General features: G+C 36.8%; 1 protein-coding gene and 1 non-coding gene across 8 annotated transcripts in view; both read left to right on the top strand.

Moving 5' to 3' along the window:
* Positions 1 to 21,696, top strand: part of NDUFAF6 (NADH:ubiquinone oxidoreductase complex assembly factor 6) — a 36,890-nt gene extending 15,194 nt beyond the window's left edge. For 3 of the 7 annotated variants that reach the window (XM_059901911.1, XM_059901905.1, XM_059901909.1), the window contains 7 exons: positions 2,828 to 2,950; positions 7,296 to 7,352; positions 11,482 to 11,584; positions 13,466 to 13,599; positions 14,649 to 14,750; positions 17,192 to 17,248; positions 21,553 to 21,696. In XM_059901911.1, the coding sequence (XP_059757894.1) occupies positions 2,864 to 2,950; positions 7,296 to 7,352; positions 11,482 to 11,584; positions 13,466 to 13,599; positions 14,649 to 14,750; positions 17,192 to 17,248; positions 21,553 to 21,681 (669 nt within the window). In that variant the 5' untranslated portion in view covers positions 2,828 to 2,863 and the 3' untranslated portion in view covers positions 21,682 to 21,696. Of the gene's footprint in view, positions 1 to 2,827; positions 2,951 to 3,741; positions 3,830 to 7,295; positions 7,353 to 11,481; positions 11,585 to 13,465; positions 13,600 to 14,648; positions 14,751 to 17,191; positions 17,249 to 21,552 lie in introns of those variants that run through there. The other 4 variants (XM_059901910.1, XM_059901906.1, XM_059901908.1 and 1 more) reach the window with 4 other exon arrangements.
* On the top strand, positions 15,355 to 15,478 carry LOC132352158 (small nucleolar RNA SNORA14). Its single transcript, XR_009498621.1, has one exon. It is a non-coding gene; the product is annotated as a small nucleolar RNA SNORA14 (small nucleolar RNA).
* Positions 21,697 to 23,786: the final 2,090 nt, after the last annotated feature.

The following is a 23,786-nucleotide window of genomic DNA, read 5'->3' as shown; positions in this document are numbered from 1 at the left end:
TGGCCCTTATCCCTGTAAACTTGAGCTGTATTTCATTACCATAAGAATATTCTCTTACATAACAGTTATCAGTTTGAGTAAACTTGAGATTGATACAGTACATTTATTTAATCTACCTTCTGGTTTCCAGTTTTGTCAGATGATTATCAATGATGTCCTTTATGGCATTTTTTAACCCTCTGTACAGGATCCAGTCTAGGATAATGTATTGCATTTAGTTTTCATGTCTCTTTGGCCTCCTTTAATCTGGAACATTTCCACAGCCTTTCTTTGTCTTCTATTACATTGACATTTTAAAAACAATATTGTTCCTTTTCAAAAATTGAGTATTTCTCATTTGGAGTTTATTTTTTGTCATGATTATATTTATATATATCTAGTCTAATGCTTAACTACCTAAATGGTGTATGTCCTCCTCCGTGAATCACAAGGAGGCATTACAGGTCTGTATGCCTCTTATTGGCGATACCAATTTTGGTCACTAGTCAAGGTGTTAACAATTTTTTCCTTGTTAATTATGAGGAGACATTTTAAGACCATGGTCCTCATCAAAATTTACCTCATATATGGCAAATAGGTATATGAAAATGTGCTCAACATCACTAATATCAGAGAAGTGCAAATCAGAACCACAATGACATATCCCCTCACACCTATTAGGATAGATGTTATCAAAGAGACAAGAAATAACAAGTGTTGTAGAGTGTGTGGAGAAAAGGGAGCCCTTGTGCATTGTTGGTGGGAGTGTAAATAGGTGCAGCCACTGTGGAAAACAGCATGGAGGTGCCTCAAAAAACTAAAACTAGAACTACCATATAATCCAGTAATTTCATTTCTGGGTGTTTATCCAAGGGAAATGAAAATATTAACTTGAAAAGATACATGCACCCCCTTGTTCATTGCAGCATTATTTACAATAGCCAAGACATGGAAGCCACCTAAGTGTCCATTGGTGGATGACTGGATAGAGATGTGGTATATCTACACAATGGAATATTACTTAGACATAAAAAAGAAGGAAATCTTGCCATTTGTGACAACACAGATGGACCTTGAGGGCTTTATGCTAAGTGAAGTAAGTTAGAGAAAGGCAAATACCATATGATCTCACGTATATGTGGAATCTAAAACAAAAACAAAAGCAAAACAAAAAACCCCCCAAACTCATAGATGCAGAGAACAGATTTCTGGTTGTCAGAGGCAGTGGGTGGGAGATGGGTGAAATGGGTGAGGGTGGTCAAAAGGTAGAAACTTCCAGTTATAAGTAAATAAGTCATAGGATTGTAATGTACAGCTAATACTGTATTATGTGTTTGAAAGTTGCTAATAGAGTAGATCTTGAAAGTTCTCAGTATACACAAATTCCTAATTATGTATGGTGATAGATATTAACTAGACCTATGGTGATCATTTCACAATATATACATATATCAAATCATGTTGTACACTTGACACTAAGATACTGTTATGTGTCAATTATAGCTCAATTAAAAATAAAAAATTTACCTCCTAGATTTAGCATGCATTGGTGATTCTTGCTTGACCCAGGGCCATTCTTAATCAGTAGTAAGTGAGGGAGAGAGTCTAATAATCATCTTTTAAAAAGTTACTTAGTGAATAAATAAATGAGTTTATTTAAATGTACCACAGTAAAATTCACTTTTTGTGGTGTACAGTCCTATAGGTTTTGAGAACTGCTTAGAGTCACGTGTTTACCACCAGAGTCGTGATACAGAGCAATTCCATCAACCCTTATGTGTCCCTTTGTAGTCAACCCCTCCCCTCACCCACAATCTTTTACATATCCTTCTGGTTCCATTATAAGAGCTGTGAGTATGCAGAGCATGGGATAAACTTCTACCTTTTTGAGCCATAATTTCTGTGTTTGTAAAATGGGTGTATTTGTAAGGACCCTGTGAGTTTGTTGTGAGGATTGTGATCAGATAACCTCTGGTACTGTACCTGGTACCTGTTGACATTTGATAAATAAATATTAGTTCCTTCTCTGCTTCCTCTAAAAAGCCTCTGGTTCTATTTCCTAGGTTTATCTTAAGACTCAAAAATATTTTTACTATCACTAACCCTGTGAGGATTGTTTTTCTTCTCTTCCACTTATTATGTAAAAACTTTGTTTTGGAAAACTTCAGTCATATACAGCATGAAATATATTCATATGTAGAGAGAGAAGCATAATGAACCCCCATATACCTCATCACCCACCTCCAACTGTTACTAACTCATGGCCAGTCTTGTTTTCTCATCTTTACTCCCCACCCACCTCATCCCCACCTCCAGGTTATTTTGAAGTAAGTCTCAAATTTTTCCATCTGCAAATATTTCACTTGCATCTCTAAAAGAACTCACTTAAAAAAATAACCACAATACCATTATTATATATTAAAAATTTAACAATAATTTCTTAATATCATTAAACGTCTGGTGTTCAGATTTTCCTAGTTGTCTCTGTCTCTTTAAATTAGGATTCAGATAGGTCTACATGTGACTGGTTGATCTCTCTCTTAAATTTCTTTTAAACAAAATGATCCCCCTCCCTCTCCTTGTTTTTTCTTACAATTTTTTTCTAGAAGAATTGCTCCTATTTTTGAATGCAGACCTTGAAAATAGTTTTGAATAAGCACCAAATAATTTGTAGCTTTTACTTAGGAAACTCATAATGATGATAATTTAAATGATACATAACTTCAAGGAAAAATTAAATGTAGAGAAACTTAATTTTTGGCTGAATTATATGATGATGCAGTTACAAATGCTGGTTTTTGAGACTGTGAACAGTGCATTTATTAAAGTTTTTAAACACTATTTACAGGTTAAGGACTCCGTCTCTGAGAAAACAATTGGACTGATGAGAATGCAGTTTTGGAAAAAAACTGTGGATGATGTATACTGTGACAGTCCACCACATCAGCCTGTGGCCATTGAACTATGGAAGGTAAAAAAACAAACAAAACAAAAAAAGACCCCTACTTTTCATTTGCAAGAATGTTATTTGAGCATACTTTTTGTTACATACCATTTGGATAGTGTCAATGGGGAATCTATCCTGAAAATAGTTTTAGGCTCATGTAACGTTCAGATATATGTTAGATTTGACAGAATTTAAAATCATCCATGAATAATTTGCACACATCTTCAGTGTATTTCTTTATTAAAGGAAGAAGGAGGAATCTGGTCTCTTTATAAGTTATTTTCCACGTATTTCATTGCAGAATTTAAACCCTACAAATTTTGAAGCAGTGGCAGGTGCATTTTCTGTCTGACCGCCCAGCAGCTCCTTATTCCAGTGCTTTAATCCGTACTCTGGGCAGTAGAAAATCACGCATTGATCTTTTGTGACAGGAGACGTGCTCTCATCATTGTCCAGACACAAATCTAAAACTGCCTTGTCTAGTTTGATAGAATTGCGTATTTGTTGATGAATTTTAGGTGTCCGAGAATGGAAACCTATGGGCTAGGGTATTATTTGTAAACTAGATGTATTTAGTAATTAGTTTTACATTAAAGCTGTATGGATTCCTCATTCACAGCCATGCACAGTTTAGAAATACGCTGAACTATGAACAGAGAAAGGGAATTAGGTGCCTTTCATCACTGATCTGTGTCCCCATTGTAATATGATGAATGCCAAACGATAGTTTCCGTCACGGGAGCCACTGACAGACCTGACAGTGGTACGCCTCTTCTCAGGTCTGCGCCCCAGCAGAGGCGGGCCCCATTTGTGGGCCCCAGATTGACTTCACAGAGCCTCAGTAAGGATGGAAACCCAGGCCCCTCCACCGGGGACTGAGAAGAAAGAGTGGATGGGAAGCTTGTGAGTATTAGATTAGTTGTTTACCTTTATTCATCCCACTTCAAGAATCTCATCCTAGGTGACTCAGTTTAGAAAAAAGTTTCTCTAAAAATCCAGAAACTCTATTTATTTTATATACAAACCTGATTGCATTAGAGGTTTATGCTAAGACTTGCACTGAAGATTCTGACTTTTGTCAGGAAATAATGTGAAAGGTCAGAGATTTCTTTAACACAAATTTATCTTGCCTTCGCTTCTCTTAAAAAAATTCTGGAAAACATATCTGAATTACACAGTGTTTACGTGTATGCCAATTTGTCCAGTTTTAATAGCTGCTTAAATTTTGTTGATTAATGTTGACCAACTTTCTTTTTTTTTTTAAAATTTATTAATTAATTTATTTTTGGCTGCATTGGGTCTCTGTTGCTGTGCACGGGCTTCCTCTAGTTGTGGTGAGTGGGGGCTACTTTTCATTGCGGTGCGTGGGCTTCTCATTGCAATGGCTTCTCTTGTTGCGGAGCACAGGCTGTAGGTGCACGGGCTCAGTAATTGTGGCTCGCGGGCTCTAGAGTGCAGGCTCAGTAGTTGTGGCACATGGGCTTAGTTGCTCTGCAGTATGTGGGATCTTCCCGGACCAGGGATTGAACCCATATCCCTTGCATTGGTAGGTGGATTCTTAACCACTGTGCCACTGGCTGGAAGTCCCTGGCCAGCTTTCTAATATGACAGGTATTGAAGGTTAATATGAGTATTTGAAAGAAGCAGGTAGTGTTCAGACCAGTTGTCCTGATTGCATATTCCCTACCCCTCCCCATTCTGTTGGAACATACCCTTATTGCGCCACTGTCCAGTCAAACTTTCAATTGATTCTTTGAAGAGTTTCAGGTTCTTTAGAAGATTAAATAGGGAAAGAGTGACATGTTGTCCAAAGAGTACATTCTTGCCACACTGTTTCATTGGTGCCTTTAGGGTACAAAATAGTTGAATATCTATAATTTCTAATATTTATAGCCAAGGTTTTTGTTCTATTTGGCTTCTATTTCCAAAGTTTTGATAGTTTTGTTCAGCAGGTTTTCAGCTTCTTATAAATATTTATTTTTTATCTTGATCTCCAGTTTCCTTCAGAATCAGACAAGAGAGCTATATTTTGTGGTCAAGGAACTGCAGCTGTTATAGCGTCAGTCTTGAGTAAATAGGAGTCTGACTTTTCAGTGGTTAAGTATTTATTGAGTACTTTTCTATGCCAGGAATGGTGCTTGATGATGTGGTTACAAAGATCAAACAAGTCCTGCCCTACTCAGACATGTGCAAAATAAAGCAAGAGCAGGACTCTAATGACTGAGGTATCCCAGGCTGATTCCTGGCCCTGGGGAGAGAGGCCTGTAGAGAGTCCTGCTATGTAGTTATAATGCTGAGAGCACTTGGAAACCAGCTCCATGTAGCCCTTTTAGCTTCTGTTAAGTTCCTGTAGGGCAAAGTGGGCTCCATTCTCCACAGATCCACCCTTTGTCACATCAATGTGTATTGATGAGCATGTCAGCCTTTACATTTTAGTATCAGTGACATTTAGAGTCTCAATTGAAGTGTAGGATATTCCTAAGACTTTGTTTCACTACTATATTTATTTATTGTGAAAATATATTATACTTAGTGTTGACTTGGTAAGAAAACAATGATTTAAAAACTTATTTGGAAATAACTTCAAAATTTCAGAAAGGTTACAAAATTAAAAATAGTATAAGAACATTTCTATATCCTTTACCTAGATTTACCTGTTGTTAACATTTTATCCCATTTGTTCATCATTTTGTGTGCTCACTCAAGTGTGTGTGTGCTAGCATGCTCTCTCTGTATATATTTTCACACATTTTTTTAAATCATTTGAGTGTAAGTTACATACATCATGTCCCTTTGTCCCTAAATACTTTAGTATTTCCTAATAGAGACATTCTCTTATATAACCAGAATAGTTATTGACTTTTGTAAATTTAACTTTGATATAACACTTTTCATCTAATTTTCCATTCATATTCCAGTTTTGTCACTTGACCCAATAATATCCACTAATGTATTTTTCCCCCTCCAGTGTAGGATCCAGTTAGGTATTTTTTTTGTTATGTCTTTTTAGCTTACTTTAATCTGGAACATTTCCATAGCTTTTCTTTGTTTTCTATGACATTGATATTTTTGAAGAATGTAACCCCTTCTTTTTTTCTTTCTTTCTTTCTTTTTTTTTTGGTAGTAGAACATTCCTCATTTTGGATTTGTCTGATGTGTTCTCATGATTAAATGATTCAGGTTATGCATTCTTGGCCAGAATACTGCATAGGTGATGTATTCTCAGGGTATCACATCTGGAGACACATTTTGTCCATCTGTCCTTTATTGGCATTGTTCATTTTCGTTAACGGTCAAGATGTTGCCTGGTTTTCCCAGTGTGTAATCTACTGTATAATTATAGTTCCCCTTGTAACTAATCAACTTTAAGACAATGCAAATGCCCTGTTCCTCATCAGCTTCTTGTGAAATTTCCTGCATTCACTGATGGTTCTTGTCTTATCCAGTCTTTATTATTATGATTGCAGAATGATAATTTCGCAACTCTGATGCTCTGTTCACATTTACCACTTGGCACTCTACTATGAGCAAGTGCTCTCGCTCTCCTATATTATTTATTTGTTCATTAATTATTGGTATAAACTCATGAATTCCTGTTTTTTTCAGTAGTTTATAACTTATTACTATACTTAATTATTTTGGTGTTCAAATAGTCCCAGATTTGGACAGTGGGAGTCCTGTCAAACTGGCTTCTGTGTCCTGACATGCCTCCCATTGTTTTTTTGAGCACTTTCTATTTTCTGGCACAATAAAATAGTCTTGAATCATCTTGAATCTCCCTTGCTCCAGCTCTGGAATCACCCATTTTCTAGACTCTTGTTTCCTTTGCGAGGAGTGGTATTAGAGGCCAAGATCTGAGCACTAGTGTTCTCTTTCTTACTAGAGTGTCTTTACTTGTAAGATAACACTGTACCCTGCAGATTGTTTTCTTTGGAGCTTTATTACTGTTTTCTTTTTGGAAAGTGTTTATTTTCATTAAATAGAATCTTCATTTTTATGGAAAAAAGTTTGTGTGTAATAAGTAAGCATAGAAGTTGGGGCATATCACATAGCAGAGAAGCTCCGCTCTGCTTAATTCTTGTTTCGTTTTTGTTTTGAAAGTGGAATCACTAAATTACTAATAGTATAAGAAAAAAAAGACAAATTAGGGGAAAAGTTTTGGATATATTATCTTTACTTGGAAATGTTTTGAAATGTTTTCTAGGGACATTCTCTTTTTTCCCTAGTTCTTTAACAGAGCTATCTATCTGGTGATGCGTTATTACAAATGCTCCCTTACCTAGTTTTGTATTTGGTTTGTTTATGTTATTCGGGTCTACAGAAGTCATTTCTAGTACTTTCTAAAACTTACAACTCTTGTTTTTTTTAGGCTGTCAAAAGACATAATCTGACTAAAAGATGGCTTATGAAAATCATTGATGAAAGAGTAAGTTGAAATTGCTCAAGTCTTAAGTTTTTTCTTCCTTTTTAATCCTTAAGCTAATCTTCAGGGAGGAACTGTTTTAGTATGCGTATTAATATTTGGAGAGGGCTTCCCTGGTGGCGCAGTGGTTAAGAATCCACCTGCCAATGCAGGGGACACGGGTTCAAGCTCTGGTCTGGGAAAATCCCACATGCCGCAGAGCAACTAAGCCTGTGCACCACAACTACTGAGCCTGCGCTCTAGAGCCCGCAAGCCACAACTACTGAGCCTGCGTGCCACAACTACTGAAGCCCGCGTGCCTAGAGCCCATGCTCCGCAACAAAAGAAGCCACTGCAATGAGAAGCCCGTGCACCGCAACGAAGAGTAGCCCCCGCTCACTGCAACTAGAGAAAAGCCCGCACGCAGCAGCAAAGACCCAACGCAGCCAAAAATAAATAAATAAATAAATAAAAATTAAAAAAGAAAAATTTGGAGGAAGGAAACTTTTAGAGAACTGTACCATTTTATCCATTCTCCATCACTGCATGCCACCCACCTCAGCCGCCCACCCCCGTACCTAGAGACAGACAAGCAAGGACAGGCACCCAGGCGGAGGCATGCGTGTGCACACCACACTCGACTAGTTTGTTTTTTAAAAACAGAAATATTTTAAAACAGAAATTTTCAGGCTTATATAAAAGTAGAGAGAATAGTGTAATATACTTTCATGTATCTGTCACCCAGCTTTAATAGTTATAAATACATGTCCAATGTTATTTCATCTATATTCTACCAACTTCCCTCCCTAAACCCTATTAGATTATTTTAAAGTAAACCCCAGACATGTTATTATTTGATCTGTACATATACATGTATCTTGAAAAGGTAAAAACTTGTATAAAACAGATAATCAACGAGAACCTACTGTATGGCACAGGAAACTCTACTCAATATTCTGTAATAACCTAAAATGGGAAAAGTATCTGAAAATACATGTATGTATATGTATAACTGAATCACTTTGCTGTATGCCTGAAACTAAACACAACGTTGTAAATCAGCTATACTCCAATATAAATAAAAATTTAAAAAAAGAGAGAAAAAAACTTGTATAAAACATAACTATAATATGATTACCAGACCTTAAAAAAAATATGGATAATTCCTTAATATCATCAAAACTTGAGTAGTTGTACACACATCATTATGCATACCCAGTGCTTGGATCTCTGTCCAAATAGAGGGAATAAGGAAAGTTCAACAGTTCTAGCAAATGGAGTCTTATACTGAGTTCTTAGAACTAAGTTCTAGTTCTAACCAAGCATGCAAATTGCTTGATGACCTGGGCTGATTTGTGTAATCGTTCTGACACATTGTTGGCTAAGTGTCCTTGTTGGCCTGATATTTATCATATACTGTTGTCCTGAAAATGTAAGTTTACTTAGTTTATTTGGATGCAATCTATTAATAACCATAGGCTATAGTAGTAATAATATAAGCAAAAGTGAGATAATGACTTTAACATTTAAAAAATTGCTCAGTTGGCCTATAGAATTAATTAGTACTAAGAAAATGTATTTTTCAGGTGTCTTCAGTTTTCATGAGGTAAAGAAAATTTGAGAACTCAAGACAGATAATGGAAAATCTCTCTTTTTTTCTTAATGAAAAAATAGCAGTTTTTCCATTGCTTAATGGAATGTAACATTTGGCTTTTGTATGGAGGGATATTTAAAAGTAAAGGACTGGGATCAATCTCCCTGCATTGATCTAAAGATTCAATATAATCCTTATAAAAATTCCAGCTGCCTTTTTTGGAGAAATTGACAAGCTGATCCTAAAATTCATATGAAAATGCAAGGGACCCAGAATCATCAAAAGAATCTTGAAAAAGAAGAACAAAGTTGGAGGGCTCACATTTCCCAATTTTGAGACTTAACTACAAAGTTACAGTAATCAAACTGTGTAGTATTGACCTGCCATAGACATGTAGATCAATATATACTGATCATATAGATCATATATATTGGCATGAAATAGAATTGAGAGTCCAGAACTAAACCTATATATTGATAGTCAGCTGATTTTTGACAAGGGTATGAAGATAATTCAGTGAGGGAAAGAATAACCTTTTCAACAAGCAGTGCTGGGACAACTGGCTATCCACATGCAAAAGAATGAATTTGAACTCCTACCTCATACCATATACAAAAACTAACTCAAAATGGACCAAAGACCTAAATGTAAGAGTTAAAGCTGTAAAAGTCTTAGGAGAAAACCTAGGCATAAATCTTTGTAACTTTCTGTTGGGCAGTGACTTCTTAGGTATGATACCAAAAGCACAAGCAATAAAAAAAAAAAAAATAGATAATTGGACTTCATCAAAAGTAAAAACTTCAAGAAAGCAAAAAGACAATCCACAGAATGGGAGAAAATATTTACCAGTTATATATATGATAAGGGACTAGTATCTAGAATATATAAAGAACTCTTATAATTCAGCAATAAAAAGACAAATAACCCAACTTAAACATGGGCAAAGGATTTGAGTAAACATTTCTCCAAGGAAGATATACGGATGAGTAATAAGTACCTTAAAAGATGCTCAACATCTTTTAATGAGGGAAATGGAAATCAAAACCACAATGAGATACCACTTCATACCAATTAGGATGGCTATAATAAAAAGAATGAACAATAATGAGTGTTGGTGAGGATGTGGAGAAATTGGAACCCTTCATACAATGCTGATGGAAATGTAAAATGGTGCAGCTGCTTTGGAAAAACTGTTTGGCAGTTCTTCAGAAAGTTAAACATAGAGTTATCATAGACCTAGCATTTCACTCCTAGGTTGGTATGGGAAATGAAAACGTATCCACACAAAACTTGTGCACAAATGTTCATTCATAATAGTCCAAAAGTGGGAACAACTCATAGTTGAATGAATAAACAAAATGTGTGTATCCATACAATGGAATATTATTCATATTTTCTTCAATTAAAAGGAATGAGATACTAAAAGATGTGCCAACATGGATGAACCTTGAAAACATGCTAATTGAAAGAAGCCAGATACAAAAAGCCACATATTGTATCATTGCATTTTTATAAAATGTTCACAACAGACAAATCCATGGAGACAAAGTAGGTTAGAGGTTTGTCAGGAGATAAGGAAAGGGAGAACTGGGAAGTGACTGCTTAATAGATACAGGATTCTCTCTGAGGTGATGAAAGGAAAACATTCTGGAATTAGTGGTGATAGTTGCACAACTTCGTGAATATACTACAACCACTGAATTGTATAGTTCAAAAGGGTAAATTTTATGGTATATGAATTATGTTCCAATTTGTTTAAATGTAATGGAGCTGGAGCATATTTTTTCCCCTGGGATTCATTGCTGGTGCCAGTTTCTCCTGATTGTAAAAAAGGAGGAAGGGGTGGAGGAATAATATTACCTTGGCTATCAAGTCTTTGTAAATGTATTATTATAAAAGTTGCTGGATGTTCTAAGATTTACATTTTTCTGTTTCTTGGATATAGTGTGTTCTGGTAATCAACTGTTAGTTTATTGAGCATAGTTTCTTTTGTGGGGAATGGGGTGCAGTGCCTGGTTGTGATCTCCTTTCTTTTTCTAGGCACCTTTTCCATATTAAGAGCACGGGCTTAATGGTCAAAATATGTGGGTTTGAATCTTTTCCCCACCACTAATTCGCTATGTGACCTTGGGCGTATTCCTTAACTTCGTGGTAACTCAGTTTCTTCATCTGCAAAATGAAAAAAGTATCAATTCCTTTTGAGGGAGTTGTTAGGATTAAGGAGATAATGTCTGAAGTACTTAAGTAAGAGCTCAGTTGTCAGTTTCTAATGATATCTTAGGCTTTAGAAGGAAGTAAAAATTAAGCCAACCCCATGTCCGTGGTGATTTGTGCATTGAGATTATTCCTGAGATATTATTTTGAGGGGTGATTTGTAAGTACTGAACATGTAGGACTTTAATATTTTAATTTTATTTTAATCTTATTTTATTGTGTAATAAACAATTTATACTAAAAGTTTTTATTCTTTATTACTCAATTCTTTAGGGCAAAAAAATAGTGCCTTTTAAAAATAAAATATTGACAATTCGTCAAGCAAATAAAGCATTTTGTTTGTAGGAAAAAAATTTGGATGACAAAGCATATCGTAACATCCAGGAACTGGAAAATTATGCTGAAAACACACAGAGCTCTCTTCTTTATCTAACACTAGAAATATTGGGTAAGTTTTTTTTTTTCTATTTTATACTTCTCTTTTTTAAAGAAAACACCTTTTTTTTAAAAAATTGAAGTGTAGTTGGTTTACAATATTGTGTTAATTTCAGGTGTACAAGAAAGTGATTAATTTCAGGTGTACAGGAAAGTGATTCAGTTATACATATATATATATATATGTATTTCAGATTCTTTTCCATTATAGTTATTAGAATTGTGTTAATTTCAGGTGTACAGGAAAGTGTTAATTTGTGTTAATTTCAGGTATACAGGAAAGTGATTCAGTTATATGTATATATTGTATTTCAGATTCTTTTCCATTATAGTTATTAGAAGATAATATAGTTCCCTGTGCTACATAGTAAATCCTTGTTGTTTATTTTATGTGTAGTGGTGTGTTATCTGTTAATCCCGTACTCCTAATTTATCCCCCTCCCCTTCTTTCCTCTTTGGTAACCATAAGTTTGTTTTCTAAGTCTATGAGTCTGTTTCTGTTTTGTAAATAAGTTCATTTGTATTATTTTTTAGATTCCACATATAAGTGATATTATATAATATTTGTCTTTATCTGATTTACTTCACTCAGTATGATAATCTCTAGGTCCAACCATGTTGCTGCAGATGGTAATATTTCATTCTTTTTTAAGGCTGAGTCATATTCCAGTGTGTGTGTGTGTGTGTGTGCGTGCACACACACACACACACACACACACCCCACATCTTCTTTATTGACTCTTCTGTTGATGGACACTTAGGTTGCTTCCATGTCTTGGCTATTGTAAATAGTGCTACGATGAACATTGGAGTGCATGTATCTTTTCGAATTGGTTTTCATCTTTTCCAGATATATATGCCCAGGAGTGGGATTGCTGGATGATGTGGTAACTCTGAATACTGTTAAGAAAACACCTTTTAGACTTCACTCTTTCATAATTTGACAGTCTAACCAGTTTAACACTGAAGTTTTTCTTTGCACCAACTAGAAAGGAATAGCTTTTTTTTTTTGAGTAAGAAGGGGAATATAATATATACCTTTCTTTGGAATGGAATGCAGGCTAATCAGAATACCCAGGCTCTCATAAAAGGACTTTAGCTACCTCATGAGAATGCTGTAATTAATAATCTGGTAATTGCAGATGATTTTATTTCTTTATGCATCTGCTACAATTTGGAAGGCCTGTGGCCTGACTCCTTCCTTCTCTGTCAATAATACTTCCCCATGTTTAAAAACAAAAGGTAGAAGAAATAAAACTGTATATCTAAAAGTTTTTGTGAGATTTGTCTTAAAAAAAAAAAAACTATGCCATTTAGATGGTATTTTTCCTCCTTTGATTTTGTTCTAAGTTGGTGAGGTCTTATTGTAACGAGGAAATTATTTGGGACAAGGACAATATCATCCATTTGAAGAAGGTAATATGTCTTTATGTCACCCTAAAAGAATAACACAAGTCCCTACCAAATGTCCCGGACCTGTTCTGCCTGCACATTCAGTGACATGTTTGCCAACACAATGAAAGGAGGGAGCAAAGAGCAGAATGTTTGTTAAGCATATACTTAAAATGAGGTCATATGGAAATTGCACTGAGGAGAAGAAATGCAAGACTTGCAGTGTTTTTCCAGGATAGCTAATTAAAATTCCAAATGTGCTCTTGGTGTGCTGTACTCTGAGGAAAACTCTTTTATTTAAAAGTTGACGTTCAGAAACCTGTTATGGTAAATGGTCAGCTTGTCTTTGTGCCCAGTTTTGCTCTCATAAATCCTGTTTTTCAGATATAAAACATGGGAGAAACACCTTTTACATGTTTAGGTCATTTCTCTATGCTGCTTCTGTTGACTTGTTATGCATTTAAAGAGAAAAGAGCAGCCCAGTTGATTTCTAAAATTATAGGTATAAAGGATCTTCATGCAGATCATGCCGCAAGTCACATTGGAAAAGCACAAGGCATTGTAACTTGCTTGAGAGCAACGCCGTATCATGGTAGTAGAAGAAGAGTATTCCTTCCCATGGATATTTGTATGCTGGTAAGGCCGTTGTTTGTACCCTGTAATTATTTACCTCAAGAATATGGGGAGGGACGGTCCTGTCTTGGTTCTTTGCTTAGTCTATTCAAGTGACCGTTTTGAAACACATGCTTATTGCTTTTTTGCTCCAGATTTATCAAGTCAGAATTTTATCAGTCAGGCATTTTAGGTCTGTGGTGGAGCTATGAGTAAGAAGGTTCAGAGAACCTCACTTGGTGTACCTTCATGTTGATGCCTTACTCCCTTTCAAGCAATTACAGTAATTATTCCTAGTGGTCACCTTAGCCTGTTCTTTATTTTATTTTAAAGGAGGAAATAATCCATTAAAAAAGAATACTGTTTATGAGAACTTTTGTTTTCTGGAGGAGGTTCATTATTGTCTGTTCTATTAAACTTCTTATCTGTTTGTTTCTTGCTTTATTTTGTTTCACCTACAACTGTCATTAGTTAGCATCTTGTTGCATATTCTTCCAGGAGAGAGAGTGTCTGTGGGTGTGTCTATATATGCACTCACATACATATAGATATATTTTAAAAAAACAAAATAGGGGACTTCCCTCGTGGTCCAGTGGTTAAGAATCCGCCTTCCAATGCAGGGGACGTGGGTTCGATCCCTCGTTGGAGAACTAAGATCCCACATGCCACGGGGCAACTAAGCCTGCATGCTCTAGAGCCTGAGCGCTGTACCTAGTGAGCCTGTGCGCTATGGAGCCCCTGCGCCGCAACTAGAGAGCTCTCGCGCTGCAACTACTGAGCCTGCACACCGCAACTAGAGAGAAGCCTGCACACTACAATGAAAGAGCCTGCATGCCACGTGTGCCGCAACTAAGACCCGGTGCAGCCAAACAAAGAAACAAACGAATAAATAAATAAATATTAAAAAAAAAGAAAACTGACATCATGCAAGCTGCACGGCGTGGCCAAGAAAAACAAAAAACAAGAAAACAAAATAGGCATTAAACTGTATATACTGTTCTATCACCAGTTTTCTTGAGCTAGTTTTAATTGTGCTTTTTGAATCCTGATGTAATGTACATTTTCCCACACAGCATGGTGTTTCACAAGAGGATTTTCTACGGAAGAGCCAAGATAAAAATGTGAGAGATGTGGTATATGACATGGCCAGCCAGGCACACTTGCACCTAAAGCATGTAAGTAGCCTCTTTTGGCCAAATCATTTAGGAAACTATCATTTCTAGCTGTGGCTACTCCTAGAGCATGGTTGTAGTGTTCTCTCTTTGGCAGTCCATATCCATCGCTCACTGAAATCCCAATAGATTTATCTCAGGGATTATTATAAACTTTTTCTACTTTAAAAAAATCTCCTTCTCCCTCTCAGCTTCCTCAGTTAGGCTCCTCTCTGATCCATCCACTCACTGTTTCTCTCTCAGGGGACGGTGTGTCTTTCTGCCTTGTCAAGGCAGATGCCTCTTCTACTCTTCCAGGACCTTGCATCGTCAGCAGTTCCCAGCTGGTATTTTCAGTTGGCCTTTCTGATAACTTGCCCCTTTTATCTTCTGGTTTGTTGCTACTGCCTTCTGAAGTTACAGGCAGCCCATTGGACCCTTCTGTTTCTTATTTTTCCCTCCCAATTAACCTTTTTTGCATAAGTGTTCTACATTCATTTTACCTCAAGGCACTCACCACCATGGCACCATTCACCATACTGTAATTTGGCTTTCATCCTGCTTACTCTAATAATAATCTCTAGTATATCATCTCCTTACTGCCACATTTAAAGAAGTGTCTGATTTGTTGCATTCTTAAACCTTCTTGGTAGCTTTACTCTAAATGCTTCCAAGATATGAGCGAATGTAACTTATCTAGGTTGCTCAGTCAAAATAGTTTCTGAAACTAAAATTTACATGTAAATTATTAAAGCCCAGAAAGTACAAACAAGTGATTATCATATTTAATATAACTTAAATATATTAAAACTATAATATTAAAACCAACTAATTAAGCTATAATAAGTCATTAAAAAATAAAGAGTGATTTAGAGAGGGTAGATGTTTTATATGTATATGTATATATGTGAATATATATACATATATACATACATACACACATATAACAGAGGAGGAATCAACTAGACTTGATAACTGATTGGATTGTAGCAGAATCAGGAAGCAGGAAAGTCGAAGGCTGCATGGAGTTCAAATATAGATGGTGATGGTGCCAGTCCGAGACTACAATACAAAAGCAGTGGTGTGCTGGGTGCTGATCGGTAGCTGCTGGACATCATTGAATGTAAGGGGATTAGAGGGCATTTAGGGAGGTGGGCTAAAATGCAGATTGCAGGATTGTGACTTTAAAAGGAGGTCAGAACTGGAGATACAGATTGGGGAGTCATCCAGATGGAAGGCTTATGTTTAAAGCTCTAAGTGTGGCTATGCTGTTGTCCAAGGAGAATATACATTTAAACAATAAGACCAAAGGCAGAACCTCGAGCCCACCTCCATTTCTCAGGTAGGAGGAGGAAGGACCATTTAATAGGAAGAAGGAGAAGGAAAGAATGATCAAAGAAGAGGGAGAACTCAGAGTCAGTGTCTTGGAAACTTAGGGAGGAGCAAGTTCCAAGAATGGGGAATACTGAAGTTTTGCATTTCTTGGAGAGATTGAGAGAAAAGATAGGTATGATGATTAGTAAATTGTGGATGATCTTGAAGAGAGCAATTGTAGTAGATGTGGTAACTGAGTCAGGAATAAGAAGCGATATCTGACAATATAAACAAAGCCCTTTAGACAGAAGTGGGCTTGGTGAGGCCTGGATGATGGGCATCAGCCTGAGTGGATCAGGGCTCTGTAGTCCAGTGTAGTAGGGTGTTAGGTTGGATAGATGAGGTTAGATTCAAGATGTGTAGGCCTTTGAATTCCAAGATGAATAGTTGGGACATGATCTATCAGGGGGTTAAGTTAAAGAAAGAAAAAGTAAAACAGTGACTTTAGGACATGAATTTGGCTGACTGGGGGGCATGAATTAAAGGTTGGGGAACACAGAGGCAGGAAGATCAGCTAGAAGGATCTTATATTCATCTAGACAGGAGGGAATGACATCCAAGCTGGGGAGGTGCTGGGACTTGTATGCAAGTACAGTTGACCCTTGAACAATCACGGGGGTTAGGGGCTCCAACCTTCCACACAGTTGAAAATCCGTGTATAATTTATAGGTGGTCTTCTGTATCCAAGGTGGATTCAACCAACCAAGGATCGTGTAGTGCTGTAGTATTTACTGTTGAAAAAAATCTGCGTGTAAGTGAACCCATGTTATTCTAGGGTCACCTGTTATGTCTTCATTTACCCCTTACCACAGAGCTGGGGGTGTCAAAGTTATAAGGCAGTTGGAAATGCCAAAACCAAATGTAAGAAAGAAGAGAATTCTTAATATAGTACCTTTTCCTGATTCCTTTAGATCTGGCAAATTAATCTCAACCGGCAGGAGATGAGAACTATTTTCGTGCTTTCGAGAGCGTCCCTAGCAGTGCTGATTTAAACTGCTGGTGTTGCTTTGTGCGCACTTTCAAGAGGGAGAGTGTTTATTTCCAGAAATATTTGTATTTCAAACCAGTTTCCTTTTGTCTTCCTTTTCTAGGCTAGGTCCTTCCACAAAAGTGTTCCTGTGAAAGCATTTCCTGCTTTCCTTCAGACAGTAAGTAGATTAACAGAGAAGGTTGTTTAATTAATGAAGCAGATGTGTATAATTTTTTTTTCTATTTTATAAGGTTCCCAGTGCAGTTCTTTAGTTTGGAGTCTTTGTTTTGTTTTCCTCCCTATGGTATGTTTTGTTAGTTACATTCTGCTTTTGGTGAAGGTCATGCCTCTGTTCCCCAGAGGCAGGTGAGTGGAATTGTCATTAGCACTGGCTGCAGCCAGACTGCATCGGTTTGGATCTGCTTTGCCACTTACTAGCTGTGGAGCAAGTTCCTTAATCACTATGTACCTCAGTTTATTCATAGGTAAGATGGGAATCATAGGAGAAACCACCTCATAGGAGTGTTAGGCTACTTATAGCCATGTAAGTATGACTTAATAGTCTATTTTTTTTTTTCTCCTTAGTGACCATATTGTAGCATTGGTTCCTGAAAGTGGTTCACAGACCAGTGCTGAGCTGGCTGCATCAGAATAATCTGGAAGGCTTCTTCAAAAATACAGATTCCTGGGGTCTTCTTACTAAATAAGACTCTTGAGCTTGGGGAAGGGAGCATTTCTAAGAGGATCTGTGATTTTTAAAAATTCCCCAGGTGATTCTGATGTGTAGCCTGGTTCAGGAACCATTGTGGTAAAATACATAAAGAAATGAGAATAGCTTCCGGTTAGTAGCACCTCCTGTGGGACAGGTTCTGAGCTAGGTCATTGCATACATTATTCCTAGGTGTGGTTTACTTCATTTTATAGATAGAAACCAAGGTTCAAAGATTTGTGATGTTTGAAAAGGGAAATTCATGCATTTTCTACAGTACCAAACATACCTTCTCCATTTTTCCCTAAAATATATTTAAAGATTCATTTCTATCCTTTCACATCTTCTATCCTGGGTCTCAGATCTGAGTGTTTGAAATCATTTTCTTTCTTTTCTGGGTTTACTTATTATAAAAGTAATATGTTAATGTTTTAGATGTTCACATAAGAGGAGGCAAAAGAAATTAGAATGGTCTCACAGTTCTGTCCTTTCCAGAGATAATGTCTGTTCATCTTTCTGGACTTCTTATGTTCATGTAATTATATATGTATTTTTTGTATAAATGAGGTGCCAAGCATCTCTTTCTGTGTCAACACATTGTTCTATATCACCATTTTTAATTGTTATTTATTTGGTTATTTGGTGATGTACTATCATCTCTTTTGTCTCTCTTTTTTTTTTTTTTCTATTTTTTTCCTTTTCTTTTTTTTTTTGGCTGCACCACACAGCATGCAGGATCCTAGTTCCCCAACCAGGGATCAAATCCACACCCCATGCAGTGGAAGTGTGGAGTCCCAACCACTGGACCTCTTGGGAAGTACCCTATCACCTGTCTTGACTTATAAGCTCCAAGAAAGTTCAAGACTTTGTTTTGTTCACTTTTGTGGAATAGGTTGTTCTCAACTCTGCTTGTCCATTAGAATCACTTGGGGAACTTTGAAAGCAAAACAAAGCAATGTTGGGCCCGTCCCCAAACCAGTTAAATCATACCTAAGAGGTTGGATCTAGGCACTGATACTTCTTAAAAGTTCCCCCAGTAATCATGAAGTGCAGCTAGGCCTAAGAACCACTATCTTAGGCTAGTGGTGTGGTCCCCGCGCCAGCAATATATGCCTCGGATATTGTTAGAAATGTAGATCTTGGGATCCACCACAGATCAGAAACTCTAGGGGCTGGAGCCCAGCTCCGTTTCCGTCCTGTGCCAGGAGAGAGTGGAGGGACTACATGGCAGTTTCCGAGGAGCTGGTTCTATCCTACACCCGAAGTCCAGCTGGGGCACGTCTCTTCTCATTTGTTTTATATATGGAGCATCTGTTAATTACTTTGTTCAAAGAAAAGGTTTTGCTGTTTAAAAATGGTTTGAAAATGACTAGTCTAGGGTAGAGTATGTTGTGCTCTATACATGAGGTTTTAAGAAGCTATATTCAGAGATTGTAACATCTTTGAGAATTTCACAATGAATTTGTTACTTTGAACAATTTATTTACCATTAACGATGAACCAAATCCTAATTTGTGAATGCCCAGTTGAGCCCTAATTTTGAGGTCATGTTTCATCTGTATTTTAATGGAATTTTCTCCTAATTATAAAAGCATTACATTCTCATAATAGAGATTTGGACAATATAAAAAGAATATTAGAAGAAAATAACAATCACCTACAATTCCCAGACCCAGAGATAAATGCTGTTTACACTGTTCTTTCTTTTTTTTTTTTTTCACTGTTCTTTCTTTTAAATGAATTTCTCTGTATATTTAAAGTCACACTTTATATGGCAGTGTCCTATTTATCAAACATTTAACCACATCATTAGAAATATTTATTAATACAATATTTGATGGCTGTATAATACTCTTTCATGTGCTTGTATCTTAATTTCATTATTCTTTATAATTGGATATTATAAAACTATTAAAATGAACATAATAACGTTCTTAGAGGTGGAAAGTTAATAACAGTATATGAATTGATTTTTAAAAAAAGCAAGTTACAGAACATTATGAATAACATGAGCTCTTTTTTTCCAAAAATAAAAGCGAACATGTGAAAGTACACTAAAATATCTTCAAAGTTTTTTCTCTTAACGTGTTTTTTATTTGATATCTACAAATGAATATATATGTCTGCATGTATTATAAAGCATAACATAATGAATGCCCATGAACTCACCACTTAATCCAGGAACTAGAATGTTACCATTAAATTGTGCTCATGTGTTTTCCCAATCTCATCCCCTTGCCTCTGCCTTCCTCCTCCCAAGTAGCTATCCTGAATTTTGTATTTATTATTATCTTGCTTTTATTCTAGAAAAGCTTTTCCCTATTTTATGTATTCCTAACCAAAATGTTGCCTTTTTTTTTTTTTTTTTGCTGCGTGTGGGCTTTCCCTAGTTGCGTAGAGCGGGGGCTACTCTTTGTTGTGGTGTGCGGGCTTCTCATTGCGGTGGCTTCTCTTGTTGTGGAGCACGGGTTCTAGGCATGCGAGCTTCAGTAGTTGTGGCTTGAGGGTTCTAGAGCACAGGCTCAGTAGTGGTACATGGGCTTAGTTGCCCTGTGGCATGTGGGATCTTCCCGGACCAGGGATCGAACCAATGTCATTGGCAGGTGGATTCTTAACCACTGCGCCACCAGAGAAGTCCCTTAGGTTTTTTTTTTTTTTTTGAACTGTATAAAAATGGATCATTTTCTGTTTATGTCTTCTGGGTTACACACACACACACACACACACACACACACACACAGAGTGTTTCTAAGATTTATCCATATTATTGCATCTAGCTACATTTATTTCATGGCAGCTTAATATTTCATTGTGTGAACATTTATTTTTTTGTCAAAGAACTTCTGGATTGTTTCCAGGTTTTTTGCATCTGTGCACATTAATGCACATGTTTATTGCTGTACATATATAAGTGTAGGGTTTCAAAAGTAGAGAGTGAATTTGTTTGTATGTACACTCATCCGTTTATAGTGTATAGAAGTCTGGGAGAACACACAGTCCTTTGGACAAGCATGCTCTCTGTGGGTCACACAGGTTGCGCTGCAGAACTCTAGGGGGAGCTGTGCACGTGGGCTGAGAAGGCGGTGGGGCCGCTTCACATTGTGCAGTGCAAAAGTAGGTGGCTTCTCTGTTTAATAAAAATTTACAAATTAATAAGATTGAAAAGCATAAGGAGCACTGCCCATCGTCACTGTTTTCCATCCTGGCCCCCGGTCCCAGAGAAAGCTTTGTCAAGTTTTGTGTGATGGGGGGGAGCATGGTGTGACGTTTATAGGGACCTGTGATTGTTCTCCCTGGTTGCAAATTGTTTTCCAGCAAGAACATGGAGACCCTTTAAACTTTTGCACCAAATAATCTTTTAAAGAAACAACTTGAGCTCCCCGTCATGGCACTGTGCATTTCTGTGTGTGTGTGTGGGGGGGGTGGGTTCATTTTCCTCAAATGAAACGCCCCTTTTGTATTCTACAGAATCTAGTAATAAGACCTGACAAATAATTTCTCTTTCACATTTTGACCAGAACACTAAACTATGATCAGAATTGGCTTGATGTTTCTAGTACTAGATCTGTGACATAGTTTTACTGGCTTCATAGAAAACTTCTTAGAAGATGTCTTTATTCTCTCTCTCTTTTAAAATTTTCATTTACATTCTTAGTATGTAGAAGACCATCTCAGGAAAACTACAATAGCCTTAATACCTGCTGGGTTTGTTTTTGTTTCTTTTAAAGACTTAATCATTCTGTGATCTAGTGACCATTATTCTCTTTTTTCAGGTTGCTCTGGAGGACTATTTAAAGAAAATTCAACAAGTGGATTTTGATATATTCCACCCATCTTTACAGCAGAAGAATACTTTACTTCCATTATCTTTGTATATTCAGTCATGGAGAAAAAGATATTAAAATAATTTCGTGGCACTGATATTTACTTTTATTAGTTTTACAAAAGTGTACGAGCTTAGGGTTCTTGTTTACGAACAACAGGAACTGTTTACCTAAGGAGAAAATTCACTTACTGGATGAGTGTGTAGGTCACAGAATTAATGAGAAGTTGCTGTGGGGCCGTGCTGCCCCGATTCTGCTGCAGGCACCGCCCTTGTCACCAGCAGCCCAGACAGTGTCTGCTGTGCTATCCCTGCAGAGTCCGAGCCCCAGGAGGGAGCATCGTTTTAGCTGTGCTTAGGCTGCAGGCCATGCTTCAGCCACCAGAGGGCAGGGGGAAGCACGTCTCCTCCCGTCCTCAGCCTTAGAGAAGAATGGGGAAGGGGCTCAGGAAGTACTGGGTTTGCATTCTGAGCAGCCAAAACCCAGGCGTCCAGGACAGCTGGGAAATGCATTTATTTAGGGATCATGAAGAGTGAAGTTTATATCTGAGGAGTGTCAGTCGCTATGTTGAGGGCCTTATATCTCTAACATTTAATCTTTACCACCCTGTGAAAATTTGACCATGATGATAAAATAACTTCTTTCAAGAGCTCGAACCCTAATTTGACTTTACATCTGGCTGATTTGAAGGCTTTTACTTCTTTGTTTACCCTTTTGTTTCACTCTCTATTATTGAGCATTATCATCATGAACAAAACTGTATTAACAAAATGTGTATTAATGTAAATTAACAAAATTGTATTGAACATTCATTAAGGGGATACTACATTTTTAAAAATTACTATACTAGTTGAGCTTCCCACTAAAAAGCTCTGTGCTGTATACTTTCCAGTGTTCTCATCTGATCTTCAAAACTGAAGCAAGGAACATTTTTGGTAATTAAAAATTTTTAAGTAAACATACTAATTGCAAAAACCAAAATTGTTTACATTGCTGGTAGTTGGCAGATCTGGACTCTGAATGAGTCTCTGACTCCTAAAACCAGAATTATGCCCTAGTTTCCTTTTCCTTTCTTTTTTTAGTGGTCTTGTTTCCTGCCCACTCCCACCTCTGTTGTACCATTTCTCTATGCCATCTCAAATCTTTGGTTTCAGTTATGAATTAGTGCCTACTTCAATTGTGAATTAATGATGGCTTAAAGTATTACAGTTTTGCAAATAAAATTCAAATGGAGAGCTGCTTGAGGGCAAGAATAGATTGTTTTATTCATCTTGGGATCCCCCAGCACCTCGTATGGCTTCTGATTTAGAGCAAGTGGAGATTAATAAATGTATAAATGAATGAACATACAATGCTGTTGTTTATGTTAGTGTACTTTTGGTTTATACTGATGCTGAAAGAATATCCTCTTATTTAATCCTGTGGCTTTAGAGAGCTTAAAGCTTATCTAAAAGAGGAAAATCCAGGGAAATGGGACACATTTCCTCGTGGGATTCTGAATGGTCCAGAGTTGAAAAGTTCATTAGAGATAGTCTTTATTAGTAAGAATTGTTTGTGGGTCTTACCAGGTTAAATCTGGCAGCAATCAATCGCTAAGCATCTTAGTTCCCGTCTAAGAAGGGTTAAAAAGAGGGGTTTAAACACTCAACTGGATTACTGGATTTTTTACTGGCTCCGAAGCCAATTTACTTTAAGTAAATAATTTCAAAATACTTTCTAAGCCGTTTGAAATTTGATGCTTAGAGAGTTGGATGAACTGACGTTTCCAGTCTCCTAGAGATTAAGATAGGGTCTTATTCGGTGACATTTACTGTACTATTAATTTCCTGGCTTAAAAGATACTCCCTTAGATGGTGCCAACATTGTTTTTCGTTTTTCAGATCTCTTTTTTAGAGCATTTAAAGGAGTCAGATACATTTTCAAACCATTTAAGATGTATTTTGATATTGAATAGGTAGAGAGCAACAGATAACAAATGTTAAGTATTAATCTCAATGTAGGTAAAGTTGCTTATCATAAAATGCATTTGAGTAGTTCCAAATCAGCTGGCATTATTTTTTCTATTCTTTTGGTTAAATCTCTCCTTTTGATGAAATTAAATTACTCTTGAGAAATACAACAGCAGTTAACACTTAGCACGAACTTGGACAGGTGATGTGCTCTTGCGCTCCTAAGCTTTAATA

Source organism: Balaenoptera ricei, chromosome 17, assembly GCF_028023285.1.
Source record: "Balaenoptera ricei isolate mBalRic1 chromosome 17, mBalRic1.hap2, whole genome shotgun sequence".
Classification (NCBI taxonomy): domain Eukaryota; kingdom Metazoa; phylum Chordata; class Mammalia; order Artiodactyla; family Balaenopteridae; genus Balaenoptera; species Balaenoptera ricei.
The sequence above is the reverse complement of the archived record's forward strand: the minus strand, read 5'-3'. Positions and strand labels throughout refer to the sequence as shown.